Here is a 20414-nt window from a genome sequence, read left to right as displayed (position 1 = left end):
CTGACCAGGAATTCTCCTGACTTGAACCTGACGGAGAAAATTTGGGATTTGCTAAAAAGGTAAGTGGCCAAAGACCACTGCACAACTAAAATAAATTTGATTAAAAGAGCCCTATTTCACTGGATTCACAGTCAACATTTGAAAGACACGTCCTTGCGATGCATAGATGGTGTGCTTTGCAGAGTGCACTCTGAGATTTGTGCAAAGGGTGGTTTGACTAAATGTTAATAAAAACCATAAAGGAGGATTATTCTTATTTTGGCATATGTCCTTGCATTAACCAAGTATATTTGGCATAATAAAAACCCATAAAAATTTATGCAAAGAATTATACATTATTTTCATAATTTTTTCATGTAGTCATATTAATTTGGCCAGGGAATATGAATAAATTGAAAATATATGGAAACATGCTAGGTAGAGTAAAAAGATTCCTGACTCAAAATTGGCCGAAGACACGATAGAATGAGGTACAAACGAGGTAAAAACCAAACAATACTGGAATACCATAGGGACAAGTCAGAAGCTGTAACTATTTAACATCTAATTAAATGGCCTGACTGGAGTGCTGATGAAGAGTGAAAATATAAATGTGAGCACTTTTGCATACGACATCGTAATATGGGCCACTGGCCAAAAAGCGCAAACTAGAAAAACGATTAATAAGGCATTTGATTCCTGCAATAATCATCTTTCGATAGTAAAATAATCATCAGCAAATCAAAAGCTGCTGAAGTGGAGTATTAGGTAATTCACCAACCATACAGACTTTATTAAGGAAAGAAAATTAAAAAAAAAATGAAAGTCCTTAAGGGACCATCTGTACCAAATTGAGGATGCACTCAGAACAGCATAAACAAAACATTCAATATATATAAATGAAATCTGTTATTAAATTTGGACGTGAAAATTTCATTCTACAGCACAAAAACTGATAGTCACATTAGAGAGAAACCAGGATCAAGTGTTTAGCCTCATAACGAAACGGTCAAAACTACACCCAACAAAAATAAAGAAGCAAGTCGTATGTACATTCATCAAAATGAAATCATCACACAAAGCAAACTGGACAGAAGTCTGCTTTCCTAGCTCCTTGAAAAACACAAATATCAACAACAGGAGCATGTGAAACGCTACTGAACAACCTAGACACAGATATAACTACAGAGAGTGCCAAATAACTTGTCAATCCTTTACATTAAAAGGGCATGGATACTCTATAGGCAATGGAGAACATTACTAAGAAGAAAACTGCAGATACGATATGAAAGGCAACGGTAAACAACAGTGCTAAATCAAAAATACGCATAATCAGAATGGCTTATAATGTATGCGAATGGATCAAAGATTTATGATACACTGGAGCCGAGGTGTACATCAAATTGTTTTCTGAGTACTCCGCTCTCGTGCAACGTATTAGGAGCTTTGACGGTGAAATTCGTGAACTCCATCTAGCAATTAACTTATAAACACAATCAACTTATTTACAGTAGCTGCTGTACTGGTTAATTCTAGAGCAGCCGTTGAGGCTATCTCAACAAACCACTCCACAGAAACAACACCCATAACTGAAATAAGGCACGCCTTAAAGTATGTCGCGGACAGAAATAAAGAAATAGTTTTTCAGTTGATACCTTCACATTTACAAATCGACGGAAATGAGACAACTGAAATAAGACACGCCTTAAAGTATATCATTGACAGAAATAAAGAAGTAGTATTTCAGTTGATACCTTCACATTTATCAATCGACTGAAACGAGACTGCTCACCGGCTGACCTCTTGGCCAGACAAGGAACACATCAACAAGCTAACAAACATCCCATTCCGCCTGACATACTTAAGAAATTAATTCACGAGACAGTTCTGAATCAAGCAAACTCAATAAATACACTACTGGCCATTAAAATTGCTACACCACGACGATGACGTACTACAGACGCGAAATTTAACCGACAGGAAGAAGATGCTGTGATATGCAAATGATTAGCTTTTCAGAGCTTTCACACAAGGTTGGCGCCGGTGGCGACACCTACAACGTGCTGACATGAGGAAAGTTTCCAACCGATTTCTCATACACAAACAGCAGTTGACCGGCGTTGCCTGGTGAAACGCTGTTGTGCTGCCTCGTGTCAGGAGGAGAAATGCGTACCATCACGTTTCCGACTTTGATAAAGGTCGGATTGTAGCCTATCGCGATTGCGGTTTTTCGTATCGCGACATTGCTGCTCGCGTTGGTCGAAATCCAATGACTGTTAGCAGAATATGGAATCGGTGGGTTCAGGAGGGTAGTACGGAACGCCGTGCTGGATCCCAACGGCCTCTTATCACTAGCAGTCGAGATGACAGGCATCTTATCCGCATGGCTGTAACGGGTCGTGCAGCCACGCCTCGATCCCTGACTTAACAGATGGAGACGTTTGCAAGACATCAACCATCTGCACGAACAGTTAGACCACGTTTGCAGCAGCATGGACTATCAGCTCAGAGACCATGGCTGCGGTTCCCCTTGACTCTGCATCACAGACAGGAGCGCCTGCGATGGTGTACTCAACGACGAACCCGGGTGCACGAATGGCAAAACGTCATTTTTTAGGATGAATCCAGGTTCTGTTTACAGCATCTTGATGGTCGACATCCGTGTTTGGCGACATCGCGGTGAACGCACATTGGAAGCGTGTATTCGTCATCGCCATACTGGCGTATTACCTGGCGTGATGGTATGTGGTGCCATTGGTTACACGTCTCGGTCACCTCATGTTCGTATTGACGGCACTTTGAACAGTGGACGTCACATTTCAGATGTGTCACGACCCGTGGCTCTACCCTTCATTCGATCCCTGTGAAACTCTACATTTCAGTAGGATAATGCACGACCGCATGTTGCAGGTCCTGCACGGGCCTTTCTGGATACAGAAAATGTTCTACTGCTGCCCTGGCCAGCACATTCTCCAGATCGCTTATCAATTGAAAACGTCTGGTCAATGGTGGCCTATCAACTGGCTCGTCACAATACGCCAGTCACTACTCTTGATAAACTGTGGTATCGTGTTGAAGCTGCATGGGCAGCTGTACCTGTACACTCAATGCTCAGGAGTATCAAGGCCGTTATTACGGCCAGAGGTGGTTTGTCTGGGTACTGATTTCTCAAGATCTATGCACTCAAATTACTTGAAAATGTAATCACATGTCAGTTGTAGTATAATATATTTGTCCAATAAATACCCGTTTATCATCTGCATTTCTTCTTGGTGTAGCAATTTTAATGGCCAGTAGTGTAAAAGAAAGCATTTGGGAAAGCATAGGAGACTGTTGGGAACTATTCGGGAATAAATGGAGGATGAAGTAGTGGGCAACTTTCAGCTAACAACCGGAGATGACTGCCTATCCCAGCATCTACACAGGACAGGAGTACTTCCAATGAATGAATGTCGATTCATAAAACCGGTATTAGGGATTCAGATCATCCACTAACATGCTCAGGTTTTGATGGAGAAGCAAGAAAGGAAACTAAGATGTGCATATTATACAGGGAACGCAGAAATTATATGTTTTAACTTTTCCAAACCTTTGCATCATTGTTACATTTTCTTCTCTAAGTCATTATGTACATGTAAATTTTACTGAAACGCCAGAAACTGCATGTTACAGTTTATCTGTAATTTACGTTGTATTATTACCCTTACTTTCAAAGTAACTGTGTACGAAGTTATTAAGACTTCCAGATTCAAATGAAGTCAAATGCCAAATGTATTACGAATTAATTTCCAAGAAAGACAAGTGTAACAACATCACAATCTCATTGCTCTCAAGATAAGAGAATTGACACATTGGAATTACGTTGACATCTGGGAATTACCGCATACGTATTACCGAAGCCTGAACGCAGCAGATAAGATAATCTTCGACTTTCCACAGCCATGTACAGTCAGTGAACAGAATCTGTCTAAGTCGCCCTCATTTTTTTTTTTTTTTTTTTTTTTTTGTGTTCACTTTCATAATGGTTCAAATGGGTCTGAGCACTATGGGACTTAACATCTGCGGTCATCAGTCCCCTAGAACTTGGAACTACTTAAACTAACTAACCTAAGGACATCGCGCGCATTCATGCCCGAGGCAGGATTCGAAGCTGCGACCGTAGCGGACGCGTGGTTCCAGACTGAAGTCCCTGGAACCTCTCGGCCACAACGGCCTGCTGTTCACTTTCCATATTCACATTTTCCTACGGTCATTTTGTGTGTTGTTCTTATTGACCGAACATTGTCTGCCAGTCCCTTAACTGATGGATAACTACAATAATGCACGTTTGCCTGTCATTCCCGTGTCTTCTAATTAATTTATTCTATTAGTCCAACTGGAAACTCAAAGACCTCTGGGAACAAGCTGTATGTTCAGTTGTGTCTGTAGCCGATTGTCACTTTATTTAGAGTTTCTCTATCATCTCCTTTTAACTACGTGTGATAAAATGTGGCGCCAAGACGAATTAAGCCTGCAGTAGGAGAAAAGTTCGACGCTTTCGGCAACATTCAGCAGAGTGAGCTGTGGTACGAGTATCCCTGAGTCACGTCGTCCAGTAGCGCAGGATCTATTTTCACACAGTGATATAGAAAATAGTTTAAAGGACTAAATACTACAAAGAACGCGAGAGGAAAGGACTCTATAGAGAATCTTTACTATAAGAAGGGAGATGTTAATGGGGCATTTGCTGCGGAACGGCACTGAAATGAGCAGTAGAGAAGGGAGAGGCAGATAAAGACTAGAATATGCAAAAAATTGATTACAGAGGATGTTGGATACAGTAGCTACCTAGGGGGTCAAAAGATTGGCGCAAGATAGGAAAAAATAGCTGCAGCATCTATGACAGACACGTGACTTTTAAAAAAGCGAACTTCGTGTGAGAGAGAGGTGCTGCGAAGGCTGAAACGTGTCACTAACCAGAGGTGACACAAGCTTCCACGTCGTTGGATAGCCGGTCCATGTCAAGGGTGATGTTCTGGCCGTAGACGGAGGCCATCCTGCCCGCAAAGTGCGCGTCCGCTTGAATATTCATCAGGATCTGCCTCGCGTCCAGTACACCATCTCGAACCTGTGACGAAACACACAAATTAGAACCACTTTGAGGTTAAAACAAGGCAGTCGGTTGATTATGAAAATACATACTTGACACATTCTAGAATATTTAAAAATAAAAACAGAGAAACCGCGAAATACATTGCAGAACTTATGTAAGGAAACTTTTCTATATGTGTTCAACCATTACCAAGAGAGAGATATACTGATCGATATATCTGACTGTGCAAGACAGTGCCCCATCGAAATGACGATTTCTCTGTCATCTGCGTTTCTGAAGATCCATCTCCCGCGACTTTCTGTGTGTCGCGCTCGTTGATCATGTGGTCCACCCAAGTAATTAAGGCTCTGGCCGTCCCCATCCCTTCACTTGCCACCATCTGCTGTTCGTTATTGTCACGTGACACATAGGGCCATATTGGGTCCACTCGTTTCGTGTGTATCGTGGGATGTGTTGCTTTACTTTCCACTGCTGTGCAGTTGCACTTTTAGAGACCACAATTTCGAATCAATGGAAGACACCACAACAGGGGAAGAAAATGTTTAAGAAACCAAAATATTGCTGTGCTTTAGAATACTGGTTTTGTTGTGTGTTACGAAAACGAAACAACAGAATTTAGAGCAATATTATGCCATTAAGTTTCGTGTTAAACTCAGGGAATCAGCGAGTGTGACATTTGAAAAGTTGAAAGAGGCTTACGTGAAACAATCCTTATCAAGAGCAGAAGTTTGTCGCTGGCAAAAATCATTTTTGGATCGCTGAGAACACACTGAAAATGAACCTCGTTCAGGGAGACCTTCCACTTCAATAACCGACGCAAACGTCGAACATGTGCGTGCTCTTGTGAGATTGTTCCTCCAGCACATGCTGTCAAATATTAAAGATGCCCTAGGAAGGCCCAGGAAAAGGATGAACCAAATGGCTCTGAGCACTATGGGACTTAACTTCTGAAGTCATCAGTCCCCTAGAACTTAGAACTGCTTAAACCTAACTAACCTAAAGACATCACACACATCCATGCCCGAGGCAGGATTCGAAGCTGCGACCGTAGCGGTCGCGCGGTTCCAGACTGTAGCTCCTAGAACCGCTCAGCCACACCGGCCGGCCCGCACTTCAGCCAAGTGGATGCTGTATCATGAGGAAGTCCAATGTCACACGACCACTTTCATCCCGGAATTCTCGACTTCAAGAGGCATTCCTGTTGTTCCATAGCCCCCCCCCCCCCCCCTCCCCATTCGCTTGATCTGACTTTTTTTTCCTGACATTGAAAAATGTCTCAAAAGGACGTCATTTTAGGACTCGAGAAAACATTCGAAGGAATGTAACCGTCACCTGAAAGGCGCTACCAGTTGATGCGTTTCAGCGCTGCTACCAAGAACAACGACTCCGACTTTGCAGGGACAAAATTATTGTTTGAAAAAAAAAAAAAAAAAAGAACTTTGGTAGATAAAAAAACTGTAATTACTTTCCTCACATAAATGGTTCAAATGGCTCCAAGCACTATGGTACTTAACATCTGAGGTCATCAGTCCCCTAGACTTAGAACTAAGTAAAGCTAACTAACCTAAGGACATCATACCGAGGCAGGATTCGAACCTGAGACCGTAGCAGCCGCATGTTTTCGGAATGAAGCGCCTAGAACCGCTCGGCCACAACAGCAGGCTTTCCTCACACATCTCGTGCTTTAGTGGCCTCTTAAACTATAAGGTCTACAGCTGCAGTCTAGGGCCTTGCAGCCATTCAACTGCCATCGCCTCTGCAGGTAAACTCCTTGCTCGTTGCCTCTACTTGTGTGGCCAGGCACTGTTGTCGTGTGCTCTCCCCTTCTGCACTGGGTCCACGCCACGGTACGCCTTGACCAATGCTGTTTGGCGTGGCTGTGGGGCGTCTTCCTGCTGGAGTTGGCGGTCTTGTCTTGACGTTGGCGCCATCGCTTTCTCGGCTGAACGACACTGCTGGCTGCCTGTGATCATGAGTCGCAAGCTGACCACAGCATCCTTCAGCGGCTGTGTACGGTTTACACTGAGCTGGAATAAGTAATTGGATACCTTCTAATAACGTGTTGGACATTCTTTTCTCCGGCGTAGTACGGCAACTCGACTTGCCATGGACTCAACAAGTCGTTGAAGTCCTCTGCAGAAACACTGAGCCATGCTGTCTCTATAGGTATCCATAATTGTGAGAGTGTGGCCGGTGCAGTATTTTGTGCACGAGCTGACCTCTAGATTATGTCCCATAAATACTGGATGGTATCCGCGTCGGGCGAGCTGTGTGGCCAAATCATTCACTCGAATTGTTCAGAATGGTCTTCAAACCTATCGCAAACTGCTGTGGCCCAGTGACATGACAGATGGTCATCCATAAAAATGCCGTCGTTGTTGCGGTACATGAAGTCCATGAATGGCTGGAAATGGTCTCCAAGTAGCCGAACACAGCCACTTCCAGTCAATGATCTGTTCAGATGGATCAGAAGATCCGGTCCATTCCTTGTAAATACAGCCCACACCACGGAACCACCACCAGCTTACACACTGCCTTGTTGACAACCTGGGTCCATAGCTTCGTGGGCTTTGTGCCACACTCGAACCCTACCATCAGCTCTTAGCAGCTGAAATCGAGACCCATTTGACCAGGCAAAGGTTTTCCAGTCTTGTAGAGGCCAACCTATATGGTCAAGGGCCGAGGAGAGGCGCTGCAGGCGATGTCTTGCTGCTAGCAACGGCACTTGCGTCGGTCGTCTGTTGCTGCAGCCCATTAACGCCAAACTTCACTGCCCTATACTAAGGGATAAGTTCGCCGTGTGCCCGACACTGATTTCTGCGGTTATTTCACGCAGTGTTGCTTCTCTGTTAGCACTGACAAATCTATGCAAATGCCACTGCTCTTGGTTGTTAAGGGAAGGCCGTCGGCCACTGCGTTGTCTGAAATTTGGGATTCTCGGCACACTATTGACACTATAGACTTCGTAATATTGAATTCGCTATTTCCGAAACGAAATGTCTCATGTGTCTAGCTCCAACAACCATTCCGCGTTCAAAGTCCGTTAATTCTCGTCGTGCAGCCGTAATCACGCCGGAAATCTTTTCACATGAATCACCCGAGTACAAATGACAGTTCTGCCAATCCACTGCCCTTCACACCATGTATGTCACCTCAGTGTATATACTGCAGGGGTTTGCTTCTCTCGGCATCGTCACGGCTATTGTACTTGATGTACGATAAACGAATGTTTTACCAATGACGTTTGTAAGACAAGGCGTTACATTGCCAGGAGACAACTCGCCGGCTCCACTGCTACCCAGCGCGTCGTGGTGGACTACTGGTATCCTGATCTCCAACTATCCCATTCCACCACCCACCATAGAGGCCTACCACCGTGGACTGTATAGATCTCTTCGTTTCCGTCATTCCCGTCAACACGCGACCCGTAGCGTATAGTTGCTTATACATGAAATGCATTCGCAGTTACGAGTATGAACGACCATCAGCTGCAGACCGGAATATCTACACTGAAAATTTATACCAGACCAGGACTCGAACCCGGAATTCCCGCTTATCGCGACCGGTCGCCTTACCATTTGGCTAACCGAGCACGACTCATAGCCAGAGTCAAACTTCCATATGCTGTAAACCATATCTCTATAACCTGTACTCGTACATCCATTATACAGGGTGGTCCGTTGATCATGACCGGGCCAAATATCTTACGAAATAGGCGACAAACGAAAAAACTAAAAAGAACGAAATTTGTCTAGCTTGAAGGGGGAAACCAGATGGCGCTATGGTTGGCCCGCTAGATGGCGCTGCCATAGTTCAAACGGATATCAACTGCGTTTTTTAAAATAGGAACCCCCATTTTTATTACATATTCGTGTAGCACGTAAAGAAATATGAATGTTTTAGTTGGACCACTTTTATCGCTTTGTGATAGTTGGCGCTGTAATAGTCACAAACATATGGCTCACAATTTTAGCCGAACAGTTGGTAACAGGTATGTTTTTTAAATTAAAATACAGAACCTAGTTACGTTTGAACATTTTATTTTGGTTGTGAACTTATCATTTCTGAGAACGCATACTGTTACAGCGTGATTACCTGTAAATACCACAATAATGCAATAAATGCTAAAAATTATATCCGTCAACCTCAATGCATTTGGCAACTCGTGTAACGACATTCCTCTCAACAGCGAGTAGTTGGCCTTCCGTAATGTTCGCACATGCATTGACAATGCGCTGACGCATGTTGTCAGGCGCTGTCGGTGGATCGCGATAGCAAATATCCTTCAACTTTCCCCACAGAAAGAAATCCGGGGACGTCAGATCCGGTGAACGTGAGGGCCATAGTATGCTATTCAATACCGCTTCAACCGCACGCGAGCTATGTGCCGGACATCCATCACGTTGGAAGTACATCGCCATTCTGTCATGCAGTGAAACATCTTGTAGTAACATCGGTAGAACATTACGTAGGAAATCAGCATACACTTCACCATTTAGATTGCAATCGATAAAATAGGGGCCAACTATCTTCCTCCCATAATGCCGCACCATACATTAACCCGCCAAGGTCGCTGATGTTCCACTTGTCGCAGCCATCGTGTATTTTCCGTTGGCCGATAGTGCATATTATGCCGGTTTACGTTACCGCTGTTGGTGAATGACGCTTCGTCGCTAAATAGAACGCGTGCAAAAAATCTGTCATCGTCCCTTAATTTCTCTACTGCCCAGTGGCAGAACTGTACACGACATTCAAAGTCATCGCCATGCAATTCCTGGTGCATAGAAATATGGTACGGGTGCAATCGATGTTGATGTAGCTTTCTCAACACCGACGTTTTTGAGATTCCCGATTCTCGCGCAATTTGTCTGCTACTGATGTGCGGATTAGCCGCGACGGCATCTGAAACACCTGCTTGGGCATCATCATTTGTTGCAGGTCGTGGTTGACGTTTCACATGTGGCTGAACACTTCCTGTTTCCTTAAATAACGTAACTATCCGGCGAACGGTCCGGATGATGTCGTTCAGGATACCGAGCAACATACATAGCACACCCCGTTGGGCATCTTGATCACAATAGCCATACATCAACACGATATCGACCTTTACCGCAATTGCTAAACGGTACGTTTTAACAAGGGTAATGTATCACGAAGCAAATACCGTCCTCACTGGCGGAATGTTACGTGATACCACGTACTTATACGTTTGTGACTACTACTCACTGGCGGAATGTTACGTGATACCACGTACTTATACGTTTGTGACTACCACAGCGCCATCTATCACAAATCGAAAAAATTGGTCTAACTGAAACATTCATATTTCTTTATGTACTACACGAATATGTAACAAAAAATGCGGGTTCCTTTTTTTAAAAAAAAAAACCTGCGTGATATCCGTTTGACCTATGGCAGCGCCATCTAGCGGGCCAACCATAGCGCCATCTGGTTTCCCCCTTCAAGCTAGACGAGTTCCGTTCTTTGTAGTTTTTTCGTTTGATGATTATTTCGTGAGATATTTGGCCCGTTCACTGTCAATGGACCACCCTGTATATATTCCCGTACAGAGGAGACATTTTATTTGAATGTCGCCTCTCCGGTGTCGGCGGATAAATACGATATTGCAGTGCCTGATTTATTCCGAATTACGATGCAATGTTTCATCGGACATGTATGCACGAATAAATATGGCTGCAAGCTGCCATTAATGATTTACATGTAGTGTCATAGTCTTCTTCAGATTTTTTGAAATGGCTGACATGTTTCATTTACCACTGATCAAAATATCTTTTCATTATATTATCACGCAGGTAAACACGTTAGTATCCCATCTTCAGTACGTTCTTATACAGTTTCTATCAAATCAACAGGAATGCCATCTGTCAGTCGCCGTAAATTCGAATTCCAATAAGACTATGTTAATTTAGACGTTCCACGCTTTTTCACCGAAAACCTAAATCAGTGTACGGAGGATGAGGTTTGTATCCTATTCCGTTCGTATATGTTGCTAACATTAACAGTAATGGACCCTCCCACTCGCTCGTTTATCACATGCCAAATGGAACCATATATCTAAAAGTGGTCTTGACGAAAAATGTGTGTTTGAAATAAGTTGTTAAGTACTTACCAATCGATTTGTCATTAAAGCGCAGCGGAGCATGCACTGCAAGAGAGAAAAGAATATATGAAACATTGTTTCATGCACGAAAACATTATACTTTTTCCCTGTGCGTAATATTAAGAAATGAAAAAATTACCTTTTGATCATCAGAGGTTTCATCGGGAACTTCAAAGTTTCTGACGATTTTCATCATAGTATCTGTAACAGAAGAAACTTTATTATACTCGTGCAAGTAATTCGATACCAAAACGAAGTTTCGTGCGAATAAACTTGCCATTTTTTTCTATTGTAATTTTAAAAAATCTCATCCACATAACAGTAGGAAAAGGAGATGCCATAAGACGGAAAGGATGTTCATTTTATCAACACAGTATCCGGTGTCGGTGGATAAATACGATATTGCAGTGCCTGATTTATTCCGAATTACGATGCAATGTTTCATCGGACATGTACGCACGAATAAATATGGCTGCAAGCTGCCATTAATGATTTACATGTAGTGTCATAGTCTTCTTCAGATTTTTTGAAATGGCTGATATGTTTCATTTACCACTGATCAAAATATCTTTTCATTATATTATCACGCAGGTATTCACAATTCAGGAAGTTTCAAAGATTTTCTGACACAGGCGAGCTAGTAATATTGTCAGCTCAGCGGTTAAAAGGAAAGTATGTTCGGATAGTGCAAACAAGTCTAGGAATGGTTGCCAAGGTATTTCTTCCATTTGCCTACCCTACCCGTAATTGACGAAATGACTCGCTAAAAGTGCTAAGAGAAATCAGTTGACTTTTGTCAGTTACTGTTTCTTATCATTTCTGCCTTGGAATCCACATCTCAGCGAAACTTATGCTAACTTACCGCGCGTCCTAAACAGCAGAGGACTAAATGGGACCTCAAGCAAACGGTGAGAGCAATTAAGGCAATTCTTATGAACGATATATGTGAAAGATCGTGAATTTCCTGCGGTACCCTTGCCTGTCTCATCAAAAGTAGCAGCAGCTACTTAGACAGTTAGCCTGTGCCAGCATAACGGTCCACATCTTGCTACAACTTCGTATAATATATTTTTCAGAGGATGAAATAATATATCATGGCTATGCGAAGTTCATTCATTCATGTTACATTTATAATTCATTGGTGTTGATATTCGTCATTTTTTGTCGTAGGTAATATAGTCGAATACAAGGTGCTGGTTTTATAGAAACAAGTAAAACAGCATTTTAAAAAAGGTTATTACTTAAAAGCATATACCTTTATTTGTCTGCAGTTCAACGCAATTTCCACCAATGCTGTAGTGCTCATCATAACGAACGGCCAACTGCTCATTCCAGTCTCATAAGATCCTAAGAACTAATTTGGGTGCCACTGCTGAACGGCTGTTTTGAAATCATCGTCACTGTCCGCTCAAATGTTTTTCGAGTGCTAAGCGCTGGATACTACATCACTGCTATACCGAGGGTAATCAAGTTGTCCTCAGCCAAACGTTGCGATTCATTAGGCCGTGTGTGGATGGATGGGCATTGTCATGAAGTTAAAATGATCCCTTTAATGAGCTCTCGAAAATGATTGTGTTACTCTGAAGCAAAAAAATCACGAGCAACATTGGAATAAGGAGGAAGAGATTAGTGTTCAACGTCCCGTCGACAACGACGTCATTACAGGCGGATCTGAAGGAAAGCGGCCGTGACCTTTCGAAGTAACCATCCCGGCAGTTTTCTTAAGCGATTTAGGGAAGTCACAGGAAATCTAAATCAGGATGGTCAGGCCTCCCGAATGCAAGTCCAGTGTGTTAACCACTGCACTGCCCCGTTCGGTACAAGCAACATATCCCACCTATCCCATTAACACAGTAAACATGAGCTTGTTTGCATCAAGTTAACTTTTTTTGATTATGAATGCCTCCATACCCTGGATTGTTGTTTCGTTTCGCGTGTAACTTACCGATCCATGATTCGTCATCATTGACGATTCTGCTTAAAAATTATTCATCTTTGTTACAGTATCGTTCAATGGTATTCAAAGCACTGGAAAGTCGATTGTTTGAAAACCTGATTTAAATTTTCCACGACTTCCTTATTAGTACCGGCAAATTCTCGGATAATTCCGACTATAAGGTCACGGCCGATTATCTGGCCATCCTTTTCATACTACACCTGCATATATCACTTACGTGTTTTTTTAACATCTATAACACGACAACATGCCCAATAATCTTGTAAGAGTGTAAAAATGATTCACGGATGACTGAAACAACTACTAGTTCCACTATTACTGCACATCAGCAGCGCTTTTGATTGGCAGCATAAACACACCTTCCAGTACTTTAAGAATTCTGAATGTATTTCATAACACCTCTTGAAATTTGAGAAAACCCATTAGATCAGATAGTCTCTTTTACTGAACTTTTTCAGCAACTTTCTGTAACAAGTCTTCAGTGATGACGATCCCGCCCACATAGCACTCCATCACGAACACCATACAATCGTCTATCATCCATTGTATCTCATATTCTATCCTTCATAGAGTTACTTCATGAGCTTCACTAATCTATCGATGAATTTTAACCGCTCCCACGTCTTTCGATAAAAAAAAAATAAGAAATCAGTGTCAGTATTCACACTCAATGGGATTATCAATTAATTAGGATATTTTAAACAAGCACAAACAAACGTAAGCACCGACGCGTACTTCCACTGCAATATCTGTGGTCAGACAATAAACGTACGTACTCCCCGTGTTTGCGTTGATCCCATACAGCAGTCTCAAGCGGTGACATTTAAAACCTGTATTTAACTTTAAAAACACGTCTGGTACACCCGATGGCTGGCGTAAGGCATAACACCACTTTTATTTCGTAAACGGTTATCAAATCGAGTATTTCGGTGAACAATTAGACGGACGTCTCATTTTGTTATGCGTTTGAGCACTCTTGCATCAATCGAGATTTCTGACAATAAAACGCAGGCTTTGGTTTGCCTTCCCCACAACATTTTCCAATTTAAATTGTTCGTAATTGTAATTCCTAGGTATTAGACCGTCCCATTCAGCAGATCACGTAATTCTTCTTCCCTATCACTCAGGACAGCAATGTCATGGGGGAACCGTATCATTAATATCCTTGAAATTTAATAACACTCCTGAACCTTTCTTTTATTTCCGTCATTGCTTCTTCGATGGACAGATTGAACAGTAGGAGCGAAAGACTACATTCTTGTCTTACACACTTTTTAGTCCGAACGCTTAGTCCGAAGTCAGTAGTATATCGCCACACACATATATTCTACACACCAACGTAAACAGTCGTCTTGTTGCCACTTCCCCCAATGATTTTAGAAATTATATCTATGTGTCATCTATACCTTCTGATTTATTTTACCTGAAGTCCCCCAAAGTTCTTTTAAAGGCTAATACTGGATTCTTCATTTCTTCTAAATCGACTCCTGTTTCTTCTTCTATCATATCAGACAAATCTTCTCCCGCATAGAGGCGTACGCTTTCCACCTATCTCCTCTCTCCTCTGCATTTAACAGTGAAATTGCTGTTGAATTCATAATGTTACCACCCTTGCTTTTAATTTTAATGATTCTGTATTATGAGTCAGTCCCTCCGATATTCATTTCTTTTTCGATGTCTTCACATTTTTCCTGCAGGCATCTCGTCTTAGCTTCCCTGCATTTCCTATTTATTTCATTCCTCAGTGACTCATATTTCTGTTTTCCAATCTTATTATTCCGTTTTGGATCTTTTACATAGTGTATATTACCTGTCTGTTGCTATATTTTACCCCTATTTTTCTCATAATTTCGAACATCTTGCACCTTTTACATTGTCGAATGCTTCTTCCAGGTCGACAAATCCTATGAACGTGTCTTGATTTTTCTTTAGTCTTGCTTCCATTATCAACCGCAACATCAGAATTGCCTGTCTGGTGTCTTTACCTTTCATAAAGCGAAACTGATCGTCGTCTAACACAAACTCAACTTTCTTTTCCATTCTTCTGTATATTAACATTGTCAGCAATTAGGATGCATGAGCTGTTAAGCTGATAGTGCGATAGGTCTCGCACTTGTCAGCTCTTGCAGTCTTCGGGATGATATTTTTCCGAAAGTCAGTAGTATATCGCCACACACATACATTCTACACACCAACGTAAACAGTCGTCTTGTTGCCACTTCCCCCAATGATTTTAGAAATTATATCTATGTGTCATCTATACCTTCTGATTTATTTTACCTGAAGTCCCCCAAAGTTCTTTTAAAGGCTAATACTGGATTCTTCATTTCTTCTAAATCGACTCCTGTTTCTTCTTCTATCATATCAGACAAATCTTCTCCCGCATAGAGGCGTACGCTTTCCACCTATCTCCTCTCTCCTCTGCATTTAACAGTGAAATTGCTGTTGAATTCATAATGTTACCACCCTTGCTTTTAATTTTAATGATTCTGTATTATGAGTCAGTCCCTCCGATATTCATTTCTTTTTCGATGTCTTCACATTTTTCCTACAGGCATCTCGTCTTAGCTTCCCTGCATTTCCTATTTATTTCATTCCTCAGTGACTCATATTTCTGTATTCCTCAATTTCCCTTAACATTTTTGTACTTTCTTCTTTCATCGATCAACTGAAATAGTTCTTCTGTTATTCATGGTTTCTTACCTATTACCTTGTTTATACCCATGTTTTTCTTTCGAAATTCTGGGAATACCATTTCTAGAGCTATCCATTCCTCTTCAACTGTACTGCCTCCTCTTCTGATTCTTGAACAGAGTATTGGCTTTTACGATCTGAAATTTATTGCAGAACTCAATTAGTCTTCCCCCTCTCTCATTCCTCGTACCATGCCCGTATTCTCCTGTAACCGTTTCTTCCATTTCTTTCTCGACAACTGCATTCCAGTCTCCCATAACTATTAGGTTTTCATCACCCTTTCAACATCCTCATATATATATATATATACTTTCTCTTCAGCTTCGGCTTGTGACGTCGGCATTTATACCTGAACTATCCTTGTCTGTGTTGTTTTACTGTCGACTCTAATATGAACAACACTATCATTGAACTGTTTACAGTACCACACTGTCTGCCCTACCTTCCTATTCTTAACAAATCCTACTTCCTTTATGTCATTTTCTGCTGCTGTTGATATTACCCTATATTCATCTGACCAGAGTTCCTTTTCTCTATTTCATTTCACTGACCTCTACTTTGTCTATATTGAGTCTTTGCATTTCCCTTTTCAGATTTTCTAGCTTCTCTACCACGTTCAAGCTTCTGACATTCCACGTCCCGGCTTGTAGAACGTTATCCTTTAGTTGATTATTGAAATTTTTTCTCAGCGTCACCTCCCCTTCGGCAGTCCCTTCTCAGACACTGGAATGGGGAACCATTCTGGAATCTTTTTCCGCTGGAGATGTCAACATGACACTTTTTCAATTACAGGTCATATGCCCTGTGGATACACATTAGGTGTCTTTAATGCTGTGGTTTCCATTACCTTCTGCATCCTCATGCCGTTGATCATTGCTGATTCTTCCACCTTTAGGGACAATAGAGTGCCTTGAACCTCCGTCCGCTCCTCCCTCCTCTGCCCTCTTTGAAAAGATCGTTGGCAGAATGACAGTGACTTCTTATACTGGAAATCTTTGACCGCCGGTGCTGATTATTAATCAAAATTTAACCGGTGATGGGTTTTGAATCCGGTACTAGGACGTTTTTGTACTAGCCAAAGACGCTCTCTCTAACCTTGTTTTTTTCCCATAGCAAATATCACTTATAAGCTAAAGATCTTTTGTTACGGCATACGCCAACGACCTTTTGTTATTGCTAAGTGAAAGTCCAACAAACCTACGTACACACATCCTGCAGGTAATTGCTGATTTACTTGCCTGAACAGAGTGGATGCAGAATTTAGATTTGAAACTTAACCCATTTGAAACGTAAGCAGTCGTAGTCACTCAAAAACTTATTAAATATCAGTACACAGAATCTCTTCCATTCTTAATTGTAAACGATATAGAAATAACTTTTCCTCTTGGACCGTCGCTTAGACTCGACTGAATACAAAATCCAGTCTGTAAGACTACGAAAATATAACAATATTCCCTTTCGAGCTGAAAAAGAAAGTCGTAGAGTCTCTAATACTCCCCATACTTGATTATGATGATCCTATTCTCAAAGAACTTCCGTACGACCACTTACGCCGGCTAGAACTGCCGATAAATGTTTGTGTAGAGCACATTTGTGACTTAGCTATTTCGACCATATCACTCCTGCCTACTAACAATACTCATGTCTACACTCATGTCTACACGCTGATAAGCATAGGTACTATCATACTCTAAGCTCCATAGTTTTCTCAGGCACTGAACTCCCTCTTATTTATTTTCAACTCTTACTATACTTTCAGAATAGCATAGCAGAAATACTTGTTCTCAAAAAGATAAAATCCTCTCTACAGCATTACATAACACTGCGAAATTCTCTAGATCATTTATTGTGTCATGAATTCATCTTTGGAGCAATCTTTCTCAGAATATCAGAAAAATTAAATTCCTTTCAAATTTCATAAAACAGCTAATGATTCATATTCTATCACAATAGCAAATTTCTCTCATATACTCACCCTCACAGCTCTATCTCCCTCCTGTGCATACAGTTCTCTATTTAAATTCTGTCCTTTCCTAACAGCAACTGTCACTGTCATTTCAATCCTCTCTTCTTCCTTCATCTCTTCCGCTTCTAATAATGCTAAGCGATGCTTCAAATGCTCTACACTAATCTATATGATTCTTAATGCCATTTATTGTTAATATTGGTAGTTGCGCCAATAATAATAATAATAATTTTGAGTGCTATATAATAATATGGTTTGTGTTGTTCCTGGCCAGACATAAGAGAGGACCTTAAAGCTCTAATCTGGTCAGGCTCAATAAGAATAAATAAAAGCGTAAAATTTGCTATGCACTACATATTTGTCTGCTTATGATAGCTTTTGTCTTTTAATGATAATGTATTTCAGTATTAAGGTCTGAAACACCCACAATGAAAAGGAACGATTCACTTTTAATGAACTTTAAATTAACATTAAATTCAAATAACAATTCTTGTTTAAATTACGAACTTTGTATTTTGTTTTACTAGTGTATTACATGCAATTTAAACCAGTTCAGTCTAATTCTGTATACCAAACAGAAGAACTGTCCAATTAGTTATATAAATTAATAACGAACGCACAATCTATAGTTTTCTACTTACCTCTATCTATATCACCCACCGACGAAGCACATCGGCCGAAAGGTCTAGGACCCTGCAGAAGAAACGTCAAAAATTGTTTCAAGTATTCATTATACTCTATACTACAAAAATTATTCTTAGTTTAATGTTTAACAGGTTTGCCTTTCCCAGAACATACATGTTGTCTTTGTTACTGTTCTTACGGCTAACAAATCAGTATTTACGTCCTTATTATTCTGAATAGTGTTTTTTCTTTTGTATTGGTAAAGTCAAGTGACATAAATAGCCCAATAACACAGACACTCTGAAAGGTGTACATCATGACTCTCTTTCGTCAAAAAAATGTAACATTAAAAATGCCATCAGCCGTGTGTATTTTGAATGTATTTTATTTATGGGAGCAGTTTTGTTGTTCCAGTACTCCGTCTTTTGATCCATAACTAACGTGTAGGAGGAATCCAACCTCATGTGCAGTCTAAATGGGGGTCAGCTTTAAGTAACTCTTACCCTTAAACTTTTGGTTTCAACAACGCTGTCGCTTCGTTCATCAACTAAATACTGCTAAAAAAACTATTTCCGTCATTACATCTTCAATGTACATGATGAACAGTAGGAAGAAAGAACTTCATCTCTACCATATGCTCTTTTTGACCTGAGACTGTTATTCCAGTCTTATTGTTTCCCTCTTGATTGTTATACACATTTCCTATTATCTGTCTGTCTCCCAAACATCTTGCACCATTTTACGTCATCTAAGACTTTTCCTAGGTTGACAAATCCTACAAAAGTGTCTTAACTTTTCTTATCTTGACCACGATATCAACTGCAAGTTAGGAATTCCCTCTCCGGTAATTTCTTAAATCAAACAAATCTCCATATTAGATACACGCACTTTTCCTTTTTAATTCTGTGTATATGCTTCTTCTTTGCTACTTGGATACGTGAACTATTAAGCTAACTGTGCGACTCGCGCATGTATCTCGTATTTGATTGTGTAGATGGCGTTCTTCCGATAGCCTGATTATATGTTCCAGAGTCATAGGTTCTACAGTCCAGTCTAAATTTTCGTTTGGTCATCATCTCCCCAATGATTTTAGAATTTCTAAGTCAATGTTATCTACGCCTCCTGCTTTATACTTGATCTCAGTCTTCAATAGATCTTTCACACACTGCCTCCAATACAGGAGCCCTTACGTTCAACTCGAATCCCTTTCTCCTTCTATCACTTAAAACAGTTTTTGCAACTCGCAGGGGCCCTCGACGTACCCTTTTACCAACCCGCTCTCTCATTTGCGTTTAACAGTGGAATTCTTTTTCAACTCTTAATACTGACTCCTTTGGTTTTAATTTTACCGAAGGATGTCTTGACGTTCCGATTACCAGTTCCTTCTGGATTTCTTCATGTATCGCCTGCAGTCATTTCGCAATAACTTCCTGCACTTCATATCAATTTCATCACTTTCCATTGCTCTGTCCCTTTCTTTTCATAAATTTTTCTGTATTTCATTCTTTCATCGATCAATTCAAATATTTATTCTGTCGCTCAGAGTTTCTTAGGTTACTTTCCTTCTACTCATCATGTCTGTCCAGGTTAGTAATTGCCTTCTGTGATATTCATCATCGAAATATCTACAACCTCAGAGAACCTAAAACGCTGATTATCTTTCCTCCGTTGTTCAGTATCCCATTTCCTTACACACATTCCTGACAGTTATCTAATCTTCAACATTACTAAACTGGGAACTGAGTCTGTATCTGCTCCTGGTCACATACTACAGTATCTCTTTTCAGAGTCTTTGTCTTATGATCACCTGATCCATCTGGCATCTTCCTCTAGGATTCAAGTGCTACTCTCAAACGAAGGCGTTGGCATAAGACAGGAATTCGTCACGTGACGTACCAGACAAGTCGGAAGACTGGAAAAATTATTCTCGTGTTTCTAGGCCTTTTCCAGATATACCTCTTTCTCCAGCGATTCTTGCACA

General features: G+C 41.0%; 1 protein-coding gene across 1 annotated transcript in view; it reads right to left on the bottom strand.

The window, feature by feature from the left end:
- LOC124798545 overlaps positions 1-20414 on the bottom strand; it is a 48034-nt gene that overhangs the window by 12852 nt on the left and 14768 nt on the right. Inside the window, exons 2-5 of the mRNA XM_047261996.1 lie at positions 18451-18502; positions 11332-11393; positions 11202-11237; positions 4936-5086 (exon numbers count right to left, since the gene is read on the bottom strand). Of these exons, the coding sequence (XP_047117952.1) occupies positions 4936-5086; positions 11202-11237; positions 11332-11393; positions 18451-18502 (301 nt within the window). The remainder of the gene's footprint in view (positions 1-4935; positions 5087-11201; positions 11238-11331; positions 11394-18450; positions 18503-20414) is intronic.

Source organism: Schistocerca piceifrons, chromosome 5, assembly GCF_021461385.2.
Source record: "Schistocerca piceifrons isolate TAMUIC-IGC-003096 chromosome 5, iqSchPice1.1, whole genome shotgun sequence".
NCBI lineage: Eukaryota > Metazoa > Arthropoda > Insecta > Orthoptera > Acrididae > Schistocerca > Schistocerca piceifrons.
The sequence above is the reverse complement of the archived record's forward strand: the minus strand, read 5'-3'. Positions and strand labels throughout refer to the sequence as shown.